Source organism: Parus major, chromosome 8 (genome assembly GCF_001522545.3).
Source record: "Parus major isolate Abel chromosome 8, Parus_major1.1, whole genome shotgun sequence".
NCBI classification, from domain to species: Eukaryota; Metazoa; Chordata; class Aves; order Passeriformes; family Paridae; genus Parus; species Parus major.
This window is the reverse complement of record NC_031777.1, coordinates 25191605-25204993: the sequence shown is the minus strand read 5'-3', so window position 1 is coordinate 25204993 and position 13389 is coordinate 25191605. Positions and strand designations below refer to the sequence as shown.

General features: G+C 39.8%; 1 protein-coding gene across 1 annotated transcript in view; it reads left to right on the top strand.

The window, feature by feature from the left end:
* Positions 1-12436, top strand: part of TTC39A (tetratricopeptide repeat domain 39A) — a 36990-nt gene extending 24554 nt beyond the window's left edge. Inside the window, exons 13-18 of the mRNA XM_015636065.3 lie at positions 1065-1156; positions 2134-2254; positions 4785-4896; positions 6729-6843; positions 7529-7645; positions 10607-12436. Coding sequence (XP_015491551.1) covers positions 1065-1156; positions 2134-2254; positions 4785-4896; positions 6729-6843; positions 7529-7645; positions 10607-10727 — 678 coding nt within the window. The 3' untranslated portion in view covers positions 10728-12436. The remainder of the gene's footprint in view (positions 1-1064; positions 1157-2133; positions 2255-4784; positions 4897-6728; positions 6844-7528; positions 7646-10606) is intronic.
* The last annotated feature ends 953 nt before the right edge of the window (positions 12437-13389 follow it).

The window sequence follows — 13389 nt, the reverse complement described above, 5'->3', positions numbered from 1 at the left end:
GATCCATGATCTTGTGGACCTTCAGGTTCATTAGATGGTCTTGAACCCAAACTTCTCCTGCCCTGGGCAGTTCATCTCACATTCTCTGCCTTTGCCTTCTTTGACCCTCCCTGAGGCAGGGAGGCTGGGGCACTTGATGGTGAAGACTGAGGAGAAAAAGTCAGAGTTCCTCAGCCTTCTCCAGATCCTGGGTAGCCTTGTCTCCTGTTTTCTTCCAGAGAGTGCCCACATTTTCTCTAGTGTTCCTTTTATCACCAACATACCTATAGAGTCTTTCCTTCTTGTTTTTTCCATCCCTGACCAGACATCAGGGCTTTAGTTTTCTTAACCTGGCTGTTCAGACAATTTCTCTATATTCTCCCAGGCTACATGTCCTTCCCTTCACCCTCTGTAGGTTTCCTTTTTGTGTCTTGAGTTTGTCCAGTAGATCCTTTTTCACCACATGGGCCTCCAGGAGTTTTTGCCTGACTTCCTCTTTTTTTAGGATGCATTGCTCCTGGGCTTGGAGGAGGTGATCCTTCAATATTAACCAGATTTCATGGGCCCCTCTTCCCTCCAGGGCTTTATCTCGTGGTGCTCAACCACTTAGATCCCTGAAGAGGCCAAAGTCTGCTCTCCTGAACTCTCGGGAGTGACTATTTTCTAGAACCTACTATTTGGGATATGTTACCAAGTGGTGATGGGACACAGACACTGTAGAATATTGAGTTTTTCCTCTGAGCATGATCTTATCTTAGGTTTTCTAGCATGTGTTCCTAAGAGTATTAAAAACTTACTTAAGTATGAGATTTTTTTCTTGGAATTTGGACACAAGCTATAAGCTAATACATACTAAAATAACACATACATGATTTAAAAACAATATTCTATGCTCACTTTCTAAAATACTTATCTCTTACTTAAGTTTTTGTAAGACTGTGAGCAAAGGCAGTAACTTCTTCCCTTTATGTTGCTGGTTTTTACTTTATATAAATAAAGGAGATCCTAAATGGTTTTTTGCTTTATATGAATAAAGTTGATGTAAATTTATTTTTCTGTATAGATATTCTTCATTGCATTTGCAGGCTACTTACATTTACATGAAAGCTGCTTATCTCAGTATGTTTGGACCAGATGACTGCAGTCCTTTTGGAGACAGCGAAGTTGAATTATTTAGGTAAAATTTGCAAACTCACAGTTACAACAATTTACAATCTTTTCATGTCACAGTGTTGGGGGAAGAGAGGAAAAATTATTCATCATGTAGATTTGAAGAATTGTGCAAATAGCATTGGATTAGTAAGAAATTGCAGAGTTCAACATCCTTTAGACTAAAGTGGACCCTGGGTTCAGACAGCAGATTTCTCCTGGCCATACAGTGGCTGCTGCTGTTCCATGTAAATACATTCTTTTTCACTTGCTTCCCTTAATCAAAATGGAATGTAAGATGTGAAAGCCTTCAATGGATTGTGCTGCAAGTTGTGTTCTTCCTTAGTGGGAACATCAGCACAATTTGATTCTTGGGTTCTGAGTCTCAGGGAAGTAAGAAATTATTAAATGTGCATGTGAATCTATGCGTTATAAACACAGTGAGATAACCCCACTGTGGTAGTCTCATGTTTAAGCTCAAAATGGCTTGCTGGGGCAAAGAGAATTTGGTTACTTTAGGGTTTAAAATTTTTATATGAGTTAAATTTTTTTTTTTAATGTGATTACAGTACTTTTTCCAAGTTTTCTCTGTCTTTTGTAATCATTATAAACAGATTTCACCGAATTTGGAATCCACTATGAAATAAATAGTTTTAAGCTTTGGGAGAAGGGAAGGACAAAAGCTAGTTTGCCTCTTTCTTAGTCTGTGAAGAGAGATGAGCCCTTTATAAGTCAGGTGCATCATCTAATTTAATCTTTCAGTGGGGAAGAGTCCCTCTCCTCCTGCTTGATTAAAGAGGAAGCCTAGAGATAAACGTGCCCTGCATAAAGACAGCTTTTGTGAGTATGTATTGCTTAGCTTCCCCAAGGTAGTAATAGCCCAGTGTGCAACAGCTTTTTTAAGTTCTCCTTGGTTTGATTTTTGTTGGTTTTTTTAAGTTTGAATGTCTTCGTCTCAGAGGTTCACAGGGGAAAAATTCCTTAAGTTTTCCTTTAAACTTTCAGGATTGTTCCCAGTCTGAAACTGAAAATTGCGGGGAAATCTCTGCCCACAGAAAAGTTTGCAATTCGGAAAGCACGACGGTATCTCTCCTCAAACCCTGTTCCTTTGCCTGTCCCACCTTTGGTAAGTTAGAAATACCCAAACATGCCCCCTTTTCAACATTTTTTTTAATTTAGAGAAATAAACCCGAGATAATTGGAATAGTATCTTTCCGTGTTTCTAAGGTAAAACCTCGGCAGGAGACTGGAATGTTCCCAAAGCAAAGCCAGATGAATGCGAGGAATGCTGTAAAACTGGGGCATGCACCAGCCACAGGGAACCCAGCCAGCTGTTTGTGACACGTAAATGTGTTGCATGTGTAACTCATTATTCCAGCTATAGAGTAGCGTGCTCCCAACAGCTTTCTTTTGGTTCCCTTTGGAGGAACTTTGCCCTGGGTCTCTTCTGTCGTGTCATTTGCTAACAGAGGACTATAAGGTACAAGGAGGGTCGGTGTCAAGGAAACAATGGAGGGTTTGGGGACTGCATGTAAGGAGCTGTTTAATGTGCCCTGAGTGTTTGCAGTTTGGTGCTCTCCAGAGCAGCTCATGGGTGCTGGGATGAAACAACTGATTCCTTTGGCCCCTCTGTGAGAAAACCACTGTGGCTGCTGGGGTTTTTGTTTAAATTTTTTTAACCCTGTAATACTGGCCTGTTCCCTGTGGGCAGTTGCATGAGGCACCCATTGCACTTAGAAAAATCTGTCTACAAAGAACAGGGATAAAAGAACATGAAAGGGCTTTAAGTCCAGGGATTTGCCAAGTACAGTGTTAACACTTGCAGCGCTTTGAGCTGTTGTGTTTTTAAGAAAGAGATGGATAATTAGTAAATACTCTTTAAGGAAATGCCAGAATAAGAAGAACCTCTTGGAGACCACTCCCCAGCCCACCAGGGGTACGTGACACTGTGCCTCCTGAAATAGTTGTTACAGCAGAGCGTGGGTATTCACCAGGGGCCACGTTCCACTAGTAAGACTGAAGTGAGAGAAATAATTAGGTTACTTTGATGTGCCTTTCAGATTTCAGGGAGGAAGGAGTGCACACACCTGGGGTTTGGTTGGGCTGTCCTGATGGGATTTTGACAGAGCAGGTTTCTGTACCAGGAGCTCTCTGGCTGGGCACCGTGTCCTTGGCTGCTGTGCAGTTGCGTTTCCAAGGCAGCAGATGCCGCAGCTGAACAGATAAAAGCGCTTAATGGATGTGGAACTGGGGACAGAATCTCATCTCCAGGATTTTTCTTTTCATTATCAGGAGACTTACTGGAAAGAGTGAGTCCTTAAGAAAGTCTTAGCTCAGAGGTTTAGCTTGAATAAATGTGATTTGAATACTTCTGTTTGAAAACCATGTTAATGAATCTGGACCAGGCCCTGTAAACTCAGCACAGGTTTTCCAATCAACAGAGACCAGATGGTGAAAGCAACAGTGACTGGAGTTAACATGCTGTTTCAGCTATTCTAGCCTGAGAGCTTTTTCTTTTTGCTTTTTTTTTTCTCTGCTGTAGTTCCACAATTCAGTTCTTCCATATAGAAATTTTATCGAAATGGTTTAAATTATCACATGCAGATAAGATCATGTAAATAAATAGAACAAATATATCAGACACTGATCTGTTCTCTCTGGTGGTCAGTGACAGGACATGAGGGAATGACATGAAGCTGTGTCAGGGGAGGTTTAGGCTGGGTATTAAGTAAAGGTTCTTCACCCAGAGGGTGGTTGGGTACTGACCAGGCTCCCCAGGGAATGGGCACAGCACCAGCCTGACAGAACTCAAGAAGTTTTTAGACAATGCTCTCAGGCACAGGGTGGCATTCCTGGGGTGCAATTGGGCTGGACTCAATGGTCCTGGTGGGTCCCTGCCAACTCAGGATGTTCTGTGATTTTATGATTAAATAATGTGTCATGAAGGCCACTTGTAAGTCTATATAGTATTTTAATCTTTCACTTAGTGATTGGTAGTAGCAATGGGCACATTTGGTGATATACTCTAAGAACCACAATAGCAAATAGGAATTTGGCCAGTAGTTTTTAATAAAACTTACCCTAAGGACAGTGGAATAATAAAGAAATTACTTTCTTTGGGAACATCAAACAAACCTGAGGAATGTGAAAGGTTTGCAGTTCAGATTTAAAATTCTGTCTGTTTGAAACTTGGCTTAAAGGTTAAAGGGTTTGGTTTTATTTTTGGTTTGTTTTGCTGTCCTGAGATTTCATACTTTTCCTGTGGAAGCAGTACATTGCAGATATTTATGGATATTAATGCCTTTGCTAGGATAGAACTGAAAAACAAGAGATGACCTTAATGAAGGGACAATTAACATGTGCTGTGAATGTTTTAAGTCTGTTTTGTTGGTACTTGCCTTCTTCTCTATGTGAGAATATGTTTGCATTCTGTTCAAGCAATCTCCTTTGCATTGTGTGCAGTAAGCAGCTCTTGAGGTGTCTTCCAGGGCTAATTTCTTCTGAAAACCAGTGTAACAAGTTTTCATTTGCAATGAAAATACATTTTGACAAATTGACTTTATTTAAGGAACCTGTAACTTTTTCATCATGCAGAGATAAACTGAAGTATTTGACAACTACATTTATCCAGTGCTGTCATTTCTCCCTGACCCCAGGAAATGATGTATATCTGGAATGGCTATGCTGTAATTGGAAAATGTCCAAACTTAACAGAAGGCATGTTAGAGACTTTAAATGAAGCAGAAGAAGCATTGGCAAGAAGTTCAGGTAACCAGTGGTTTTAAGTAGTCATTTTACACTTTAATAGCTAGAGATGGCTAGAGATATTATCTGTGAATAGAGACACACTCATTAGTAAAGTTAATTGGGTCACAGGAGGAACATAGATAATGAAACCATGAACTGTTTAAGCAGATAGGAATATTTTTTACATTTAACATAGCAATAACTTACAATAATGCAAGTGATTTTCTGTCCAAAGATGTGTGTTAGGAGTGGTTTATGACATGTGATAAAGGTCTGTTTATTTTGCTAAATCAATATCATGTTCATTGACTTGATTACCTGGATCCTGAAGCTTTGTTATCCTCAGATTTTGTTATCCTCAATTTTTAAGGACAAATAGGAGAGGAGTTGTTTTTTTGTTTTAAAAGTGCTGTCAGTTTGTGATGTGACCTTTGGGCTGAGTGTTCTGATGTCACCAGTGTGCTGCAGAAATCCAGGACACCAGGGATGGCCTTTCAACGAGCACAATATGGGATTAAACTGAAACAGGCTCTGTTACCACATTTTCTGTCACTCTCTTAATTAGCTATCCATGGAAAAATTGAATTGGTGTTTATTTCTTGTCAGTCTTCCCCAGTTCCTATGGGAGTGCAAGCAGTCTACACAGCATCTCTCAGAATTTTTCCTAGATCAATATTTGATCTTATTACTATTATATACAACCTTCCTGCAAAAGGATCAAGCCCCTGTTCACAAAGGAATATAGGCTAAAACACTGCATTGCAGTCTTTTCTAGGGCCTTGGACTCCTGTGCAGTGAGTTACACAAGATTTGAAAGGGTTGCTTGAAAGACTGGCTAAAATTATCTATTTTTAATTAATTGAAAAAGAGAATGGGAAAATATTTTTAGTGAAGGTGACATCTTAGATAAAGGCCTTTGACCTTTTCACCTTGTCATCCATTTTGTTTCATCATTTTAAATAAGTGAAGTATTTCCCTGTTCCCTTTTTTCTTAGTTGGAAAATTGTGGCTCAGGTTGCATTTTGCAGGGATTTGTAGCAGATTCATGTTTGTAGAACACTATGAGGACATTTAATTGAAAAGTGGGATATATTTTAAACATGATAACAGTTTAAAGTGCTGCCTGTTCCAGATATTGACTTGCTGTTTTCAGGCATATTTAATGAATTGGAAATGAGCAATCAAGCTGAAGATTTTGCCTGTAAACTTTTAAGATTAAGCTGCCTGTATGGATCAGCTATGAAAAACCCAGATGTTTTCCTTGATATGTATTATGCAGAAACTTTCTGATGGAGAAGAAGTGTTCATAGTAAGGATTTTGAACTAGGTGAAACAGGCAACACTCTGGGCTCTCAGAAGTATAAATTTCAAAGAAGGGTATGGTAAGATGTGACGTACAGATAGCAAAGTTTCACATATTTTTATTTAGCCAAATGAAGGTAGAGAATTGACAGCATTCTTGCCTATTGGCAATGTCAGGAAGCAGAAGAGCTGTACAGGGCAGTAAAGGCAAAGGGTTGAGAGACTGCAAACTGGACTTCAGTATTTACAAAATGATCAAATGACCTTAAATTAGTTTTTATGTGTCAGAGCAGTAAGACTCTGAAATAGTGGTTCAGTGGGAGTAGGGAGAGAAAGGACAGCCCAACAATTTTTGGACAAAGTTGGATCAATTTATGGAAAGGTTGATGTGTGTTTGTCTCTGCATTAAATTAAATTCACCAATTAGTTCTTTCCTGTGTTTCAGCAGATGGACTGTGCTAACACTTAACCTTTGAAAAGTTTCCCTACAGGCAGAAAAGTCTCCTCTGTTGTAGAGTTTTCTAAAATGTGCCATTTATTTCCTTCTGCAGCTACAGAACTACTGGCAGATGACCGGTGTGTGATAAAGCTGTTAAAGGGATTATGCTTCAAGCATTTGGGCAAGATCTCAGAAGCAGAAGACCATTTTAATTACATCTATTTAAAGTAAGTTTTCATACCTGGCATGTAGGAGAGCTCTTGAGTTTCAAGTAAGAGGAGATGCAACCATGATATGAATAGAAGGGAGAGGAGTGCAGTATCTTTAGTGTTTGCTTCAAGGTATTTCAATTTTAATTTCCACTGTTATTAGCCATGTGTTGAAGAATTTCAAATCTTCAGTTTATACTTTTATTTTTAAATAAATTTTTATTGAGGTATTTTCTCCTTTTTGGGGAGCTGAAGGTGCACGGAATTTTTCAGATACCACTTAGCTTTTATTGCCCCTTCCTCTTCCCAGTCATGAAGAAGCTGTACCCAAAAAGCCAAATGCACTCTGCAGAGACAGGTGGGAGCATGATTACACTGGGAACTTCTGCACATCATGTGGTGAATGGCACCTCTTTTGTCAGCTCACATGGATAGAACTCATGATATTTCTAACAATTCCCTGATAATAAAGGCATTATTTTCTAATCCTGAGATTATACATACTGTGTAGAATGCTTATGCAAAATACATATTTAATGACCCAGAAGGGAGCTTTGGATAGAGAACATGACAAGTGTTGTAACAGAGATTGATAGCTCCTTCTGATCTTAGGTAATCTCCTATTTATTTGTGTTTGGAGCTGTTAAATGAGGGAAACAATATATCATTTCAAGGTCTCTAGGCTATTTCTTTTCCAATGCAGTGAGAAGAAGATAAAATATGACCATTATCTAATTCCAAATGCCTTGCTGGAGCTGGCGATACTGTATCTGGACCAGGATAGAAGAGAAGAAGCAATAAAACTTCTGGAAAAAGCAAAGTAAGTGAAAAGCCTGTGTTGGTGTCTGATGGATCAGTTTGGTGTTTTACTGGTTAGCAGGAAGAAGAATCATTTCATTAATATCATGGAAACCCATTTCATTTTTCCAGTGGGAGAGTGCATGCCTTAGCTTTGGTTTGCATCTTTCCAGTGGTAGGTGTTACATTTGTTCAGTCAAAAAATTTAAATATCTTAATAGGAATGTCAAAGGCTTCCACAAGAAATAATCCATGTGTAACAAAATTTAATAATCTTTGTAGTCTATTTGCTTATTCATATAAAAGATGTATTAAATTAAATCAAGGCTCTGTGTTATGGCTAAAATAGCATTACTTAAATTGATGGCCAGCAGTGCCTGTTTCTCTCCTTGATGAAATACATTTAAGATAATGCTTCAGGTTACACTTGGTATCTTTGATTGTTTCATCTTCATCAAGGCAGCTAAACCACCTGCTTTTACTGTTTGTGGGATTTATTGTTCTAGCAGTAGGTTTATGGGAAGTTGGACTTGATCATGTGTATTCTTTATTATAAAATTAACAAAATATGGCGTTTACCTCTGAACCTTTATTTCTCTGCTGAGTCAAAATTTTGGCTGTGATGGGGAGGGAGGAAATTCAACCCAAACAACTCTTCCCCTCTTGAAGCATCCAGCAGCAGCAGGGTAGTTCACCTCTGCCTGGATCCTGAATGAGTCCAGATGTGCAGAGTCACTGCCACAGGTGTGAGCAGCTACAGAACCACTGCCTGCCCCTGGGTCAGAGAGGTCAGATAGAGTTTTAATGTTGCTTTTTCTCCAAGTCAGGCAGCTCTGCAAGTCAGAGTAGCAAATCAAACCTACTAAAGATTATGCCAAAAGCCTGTCAGCACAAAATTAAAATATTGCAGTCCTTAATCTCCTGTGCTTCTGAGCCTGGTTCTCTGTAGACTCATGGAAGATATTAAGAGCAGCAAAAATTGCATTAGCAAAGTGTAGTGGAAAATGTTTCAATTGGCTTCATGTTCCTCAAAACACACCTCTCCTGTCCTCATTTCCTTTTTTCAAATCTCTCTTAACAAGAGATCTAGAAATGAATGACTTGGAGCTGCTGATTCCAGCTGAAACTTCTGTCATTGCTGCTTGGCCATTGCACCTTTCCCTGTCAGCTCTGAGTGTCTCAGGAGAAGGTGTTTGGCTTAACAGACAGCAGCCTTGAAAAATATGCTGTGCCTGGTGTATGAAAGCTGCTACTCAGACTTGCTGTGCTCAAAGAACTCTTGAGAACTGTAATGACATTCAAAAAACAAACAAACCAAAAAACAAACCAAACCCCCCCCCAAAACCAACACACCCCCCCCTCACCTTTATTACAAACACCTCCTTGTTTCAGTCAGTCATAAATAACGGTGCAGCTCTTACATTTCCACCTGTGGCATTAAAATGCCCTGGGTTTATGAGCTTTCAGCTACAAGCACTGAATGTCTCAGCAGCCATGAGAGGGAGAGCAGAGTGTTGGTGGGGTTGGGGCTGCAGAATTCAGTTTGCAGTTGGCAGGAGCGCAGGCGGGCGCTTGGCTGGTGCATGACGCTTGATTTGCCTGACCTAAATCCATGTCCTGCTGCTGGCTTGGATCCTCAGCTCTGGGAGAAAGAGTGGGATGAGATGATAAACAGTTTTGGCTTGGTCATGCATGGAAATATTTCTATTTGTATGACTGTAAACTACAAACAAGAATATCAGTGTACTCATGAGAAATACAGGCTCGGCATGACAAAATCGATTTCATTTAAAGGAAAAACTCCAAGGGGTTTCAGATCAGCACACAGCAGAACCCAGCCACCTCCTTTTCTCAGTCAGCCTCTTGGGTGTTGCATACATAAAATTATAAGCTGCTGTAGGATGGGCATGGAATTCCTTGTTTTCACCAAGAGACTGGCACTGCCACGGACAGATACCACACTGCCATGCTCGGTTTGAATTATGAATTTAGAACTGAAATGCTGTTAAGATACACAGAGTTTAATACTTAGTGTTATGTTTCTGTAAAGATGACAAATGTCTTCTACAAGTAAATTAGCATGGTCTAATCCTCTTTTGTATCTGGATTCTGTATCCATCCTGTAGGAGCTGACATGTTAATTCCTACTAAGTAGGATCTGTAATTTCTATGTGGTCCTGGGGCAAATTTTCTTTATTTTACATAAGCTTTTCCATGAAAATACAGGTTCTTTGAATCTTCCAGTAACTCTTTAAAGCATGACAGAACTACTGGGAACTACAGGCAGATGACAGTGCAGAGCTAGGCACTCTATGTGTGTGGTGGAAATCTTGCCAGTCTTTCCCTGGGATGGTGAATTGCTCCTCAAAAGCTGATATGGAATCTGGTGTGTGCCCACTTTCTCTTTCCAAGCTCTGGAGCAGCAAATTGTCTGCCTTCAATTCCTACATGCAGAATTCTCACATTGTTACCAACCATAGGATGGAGATGGGGCGTTCCCCTCCTCTGGATCAGGAGAGCTTCCCTTCTCTCTTCTTTCTTTATTTTCCCTCCTCCTCTTTACGTTCTTCAAATGAGTCTGCCTTATTAAAATGATTTTTTAAAAAGCTGAAAATATTTGTATTCAAATCTGTCAGTTACATTTTGAGAGGGAGAAAATTTCTTCTAATTTCTGAATGTAAACTAAGTGGATGTTACAGATAATTAATATGGACTCGATATTTTGATTGAGTGGACCAGATTCAGTTTCTTATTAAGCTATATTTTTCTGGTAATTGCCAGACAGTGGAACTACAAATAAAGAACACAGAGCTGCATTGTTTGGCCAGGAACACATGCCTTGTATTTTAGAGTAGGCAACAAAGGAGCTTGTGAAGAAAGGATTTTTTGCTGTCTACTGTTGTTTTGCTTAAAACAGTAATACAAAGATAACTTAGAAATGTTTTAAAAATATATATTCATTGGAGTGGATCTTTTGTTTCAGACAAAACTACAAGAATTACTCCATGGAAACAAGGACACATTTCAGAATTCAAGCTGCCCTGCACCAAGCCAAATCCGGCCCAGAAAATGGAATGCACTGTGGAGCCTCGGCAGTGTCGTAACTTTTTCTTCTTTGATGTTCTGTTTGTTGCAAACTTTGGTGCAGAAAATTACTGACACTTCAGAATTATTTTTTCTTTTCTTTCAAGTCAGTGAAAAACCAAATAACTTAAAATTTCAAAGGTGATGCATAAAACATTAATCTATTGTAATAACATGGCAAAAAATTTCTCAAACCAACCATAACCCTGAAAAATATTGTTTTTCCAACAGTGGCTTTTTGAATACTTACATCTGTGTAATTCATTTTTCAATCGTGTGCCTTTTTCTTGCATTTGCAACTTTATGTTGTAGCTTGCTTAGTGAAAGGGGAACATTTGAAAAAAAAAAACCAAACAGCAAAAGTTTAAAATTTCCAGATTTAATCTCAGTTCTAAATGTTTGTTTGGATCCACACTGCTAGCAGCTGAGAGGGAAGCACTGCTTTTTCACAGTACCTGCTTAGTTGGAACGGTGTGAGAAAATCTCACAGCAGGGAGGGGCTCTGGATCCTGGGCATTTCTAGTTGTGCACAGAAAGCTTCTCTTTACCAGCTTCTACCAGTCACATTTTTGCTTCTGTAAGAAACCTGCTGGTGAAAAGAATGGTGTCCCTTATGCAAGTACCTTGACTTTTTCTTTAGTTTGGTTTTCCTGTCAAGTCTGCTGCTCGTAGCAGCTGAATTAATTTACTGTGGATTCCAGGGAGAAAGGTGGTGACAGCATAAAGCTCTATCACTTCTTTGACAATGGGAGGTTCTGAGGAAATGTCTTTTGTCAAAATGAACATGATCTGAAGCCTATGTCAAAGTGAAAGCACAAGTCCTTGAAGGTCATTTAGGAAATGGCAACACTGCAGTGGCTGGAGTGATTCAGGAGTTACTGTGACAGCCCAGCCCTTCCTACAGTGACTGCTTTTCGCATTCCCAGGCTGAGATGTCCCTGTTGTACAAGGCTGATGTTCCCTGTGGGAGGAAGCTGAGGCTGGAGCAGGCTCCCTCAGCACAAAGGACAGCCCTTTATCCTATTGCTCTTTATTGATCTTTTGGGAGATTTTCTGTGCAAGGGGCTTTGAGAATAGAGCAATGAGCTGGGCCATGGAATTCCTGCTTTGCTGGAAAACTGGTGAAGTCAGTGGTACCACAGCTTTGCCTCGTGTTTGCTGTTCTCCAGGCTAGCTCCATGTCTGTATGCCTCTGGGCTTTTGGGGAACACTTCTACCTCCCTTTTGAAAGAGCTTCTTCCCCATTACCCATTCTGATGGGTGGAGATGGGAGGTCTTCTGACAGCCCTTTTTCTCCAATGGAGACGTTTGTCAGGAAGATTCATATCTCTGTACCTCACAGTGAATACCCTTTCTAAAGTGATTGTTCCCAGCAGAAGAGAAAATTGACAGTTTATAGCTCTGCTTTTGCCTCCTCAAAGGAAATAAATTTGTTTTATAACTGTAGTTTAATATGCAAGGAGACAGAACCACCAGTTCCTCAACAAGGAGAACTTGCATTGTCTTAAAAATAGATATCCTTTATAAAAGTCCTTGCAAGTTAAAAATCATAGATAAAGTATGCATTTTTTAAAGTTTAAACTTTCTCAGATAAATTCAGTTCCGATAAATTTCTCGATTCAGATAAAATTCAGTATAAACAGTTATGCTATTTACATGCTGCACATCAAAACTTCAGTGTAAAAATTCAGTCATTCTTTGTATAGAATAAAAAAAGTTTCTTGTTCTACTTCATGCATATAACGCCTCTTCTTCCAGTTGTGTCCTTTTCAAGTATTTTGGCAGCCTTAGCATCTTTTAAGCAGGCAATGCCATGTGAAAATTAGCATAAATTGTACTTTGCAGAAAGTGAACAATCCTTCTGAGTGTAGATTCATTTTTCATCTTTGAAATTTCACCCACAACTCAATTTTGCCTGATCTGAGATACATCACACAAAGGATGTACTGTGTGTGATACTCAGTCAGCTTTCCTGATGCTTTGCAGCAATGAAAATCACAAAATTTTCCTAAGGTTTTCATAACCTTCCTAAGATTTTCACAGTCATTTTTACTCAAATACCAGTACCAGTCACACTTGGACCTGATCTCCAGCTTCAGCTGGGTGCTTTGTAGTTCACTGGGATGTTTCACTCTGACTCCTTGGCTCCCAAGCCACAGCAAATAATCACCTTCCTTATGCAATGAGGATTTATGGACTGTAATAGTGTGGATTCACTGGAGGAAAAGATGAGTGGAAGGGCTGGTGCATTGTCACTGTGTAAGTTTTTTGATGTGTTACATTTGCAATTGCCCAACATCATTCTGCTCATCAGTTCCTTCATTTTGGTGCTCTTCCATGGCAGAGATCCAAACTCCATGGGGTCAGTCTGGGCTGGAAGGTCGATGCTGGGCTGGTTTTTCCATTGCTCCTCCAGAAGCTGCTGCCTGCTGCCTGGAGCAGCTCTGCTGCTAAATTGCTTCATCAGTCTGGAGACTCAAATGCAGTGAATCGAGGGAAGCACAAATGTTTAAGTTCTCACCTCAGGGTACTCACTTAGAGCAGAAAATAGCAGATATTGTCATTGAATTGCACATCAGAAGCTGAAGCATGGCCCAGTATTCAGGAAATGGAAGTATGACTGCAGATGGATATAGTCCACAGTTCAGCTGCTGAAGGAGTGGTTCCTTCTGCATTCAGACA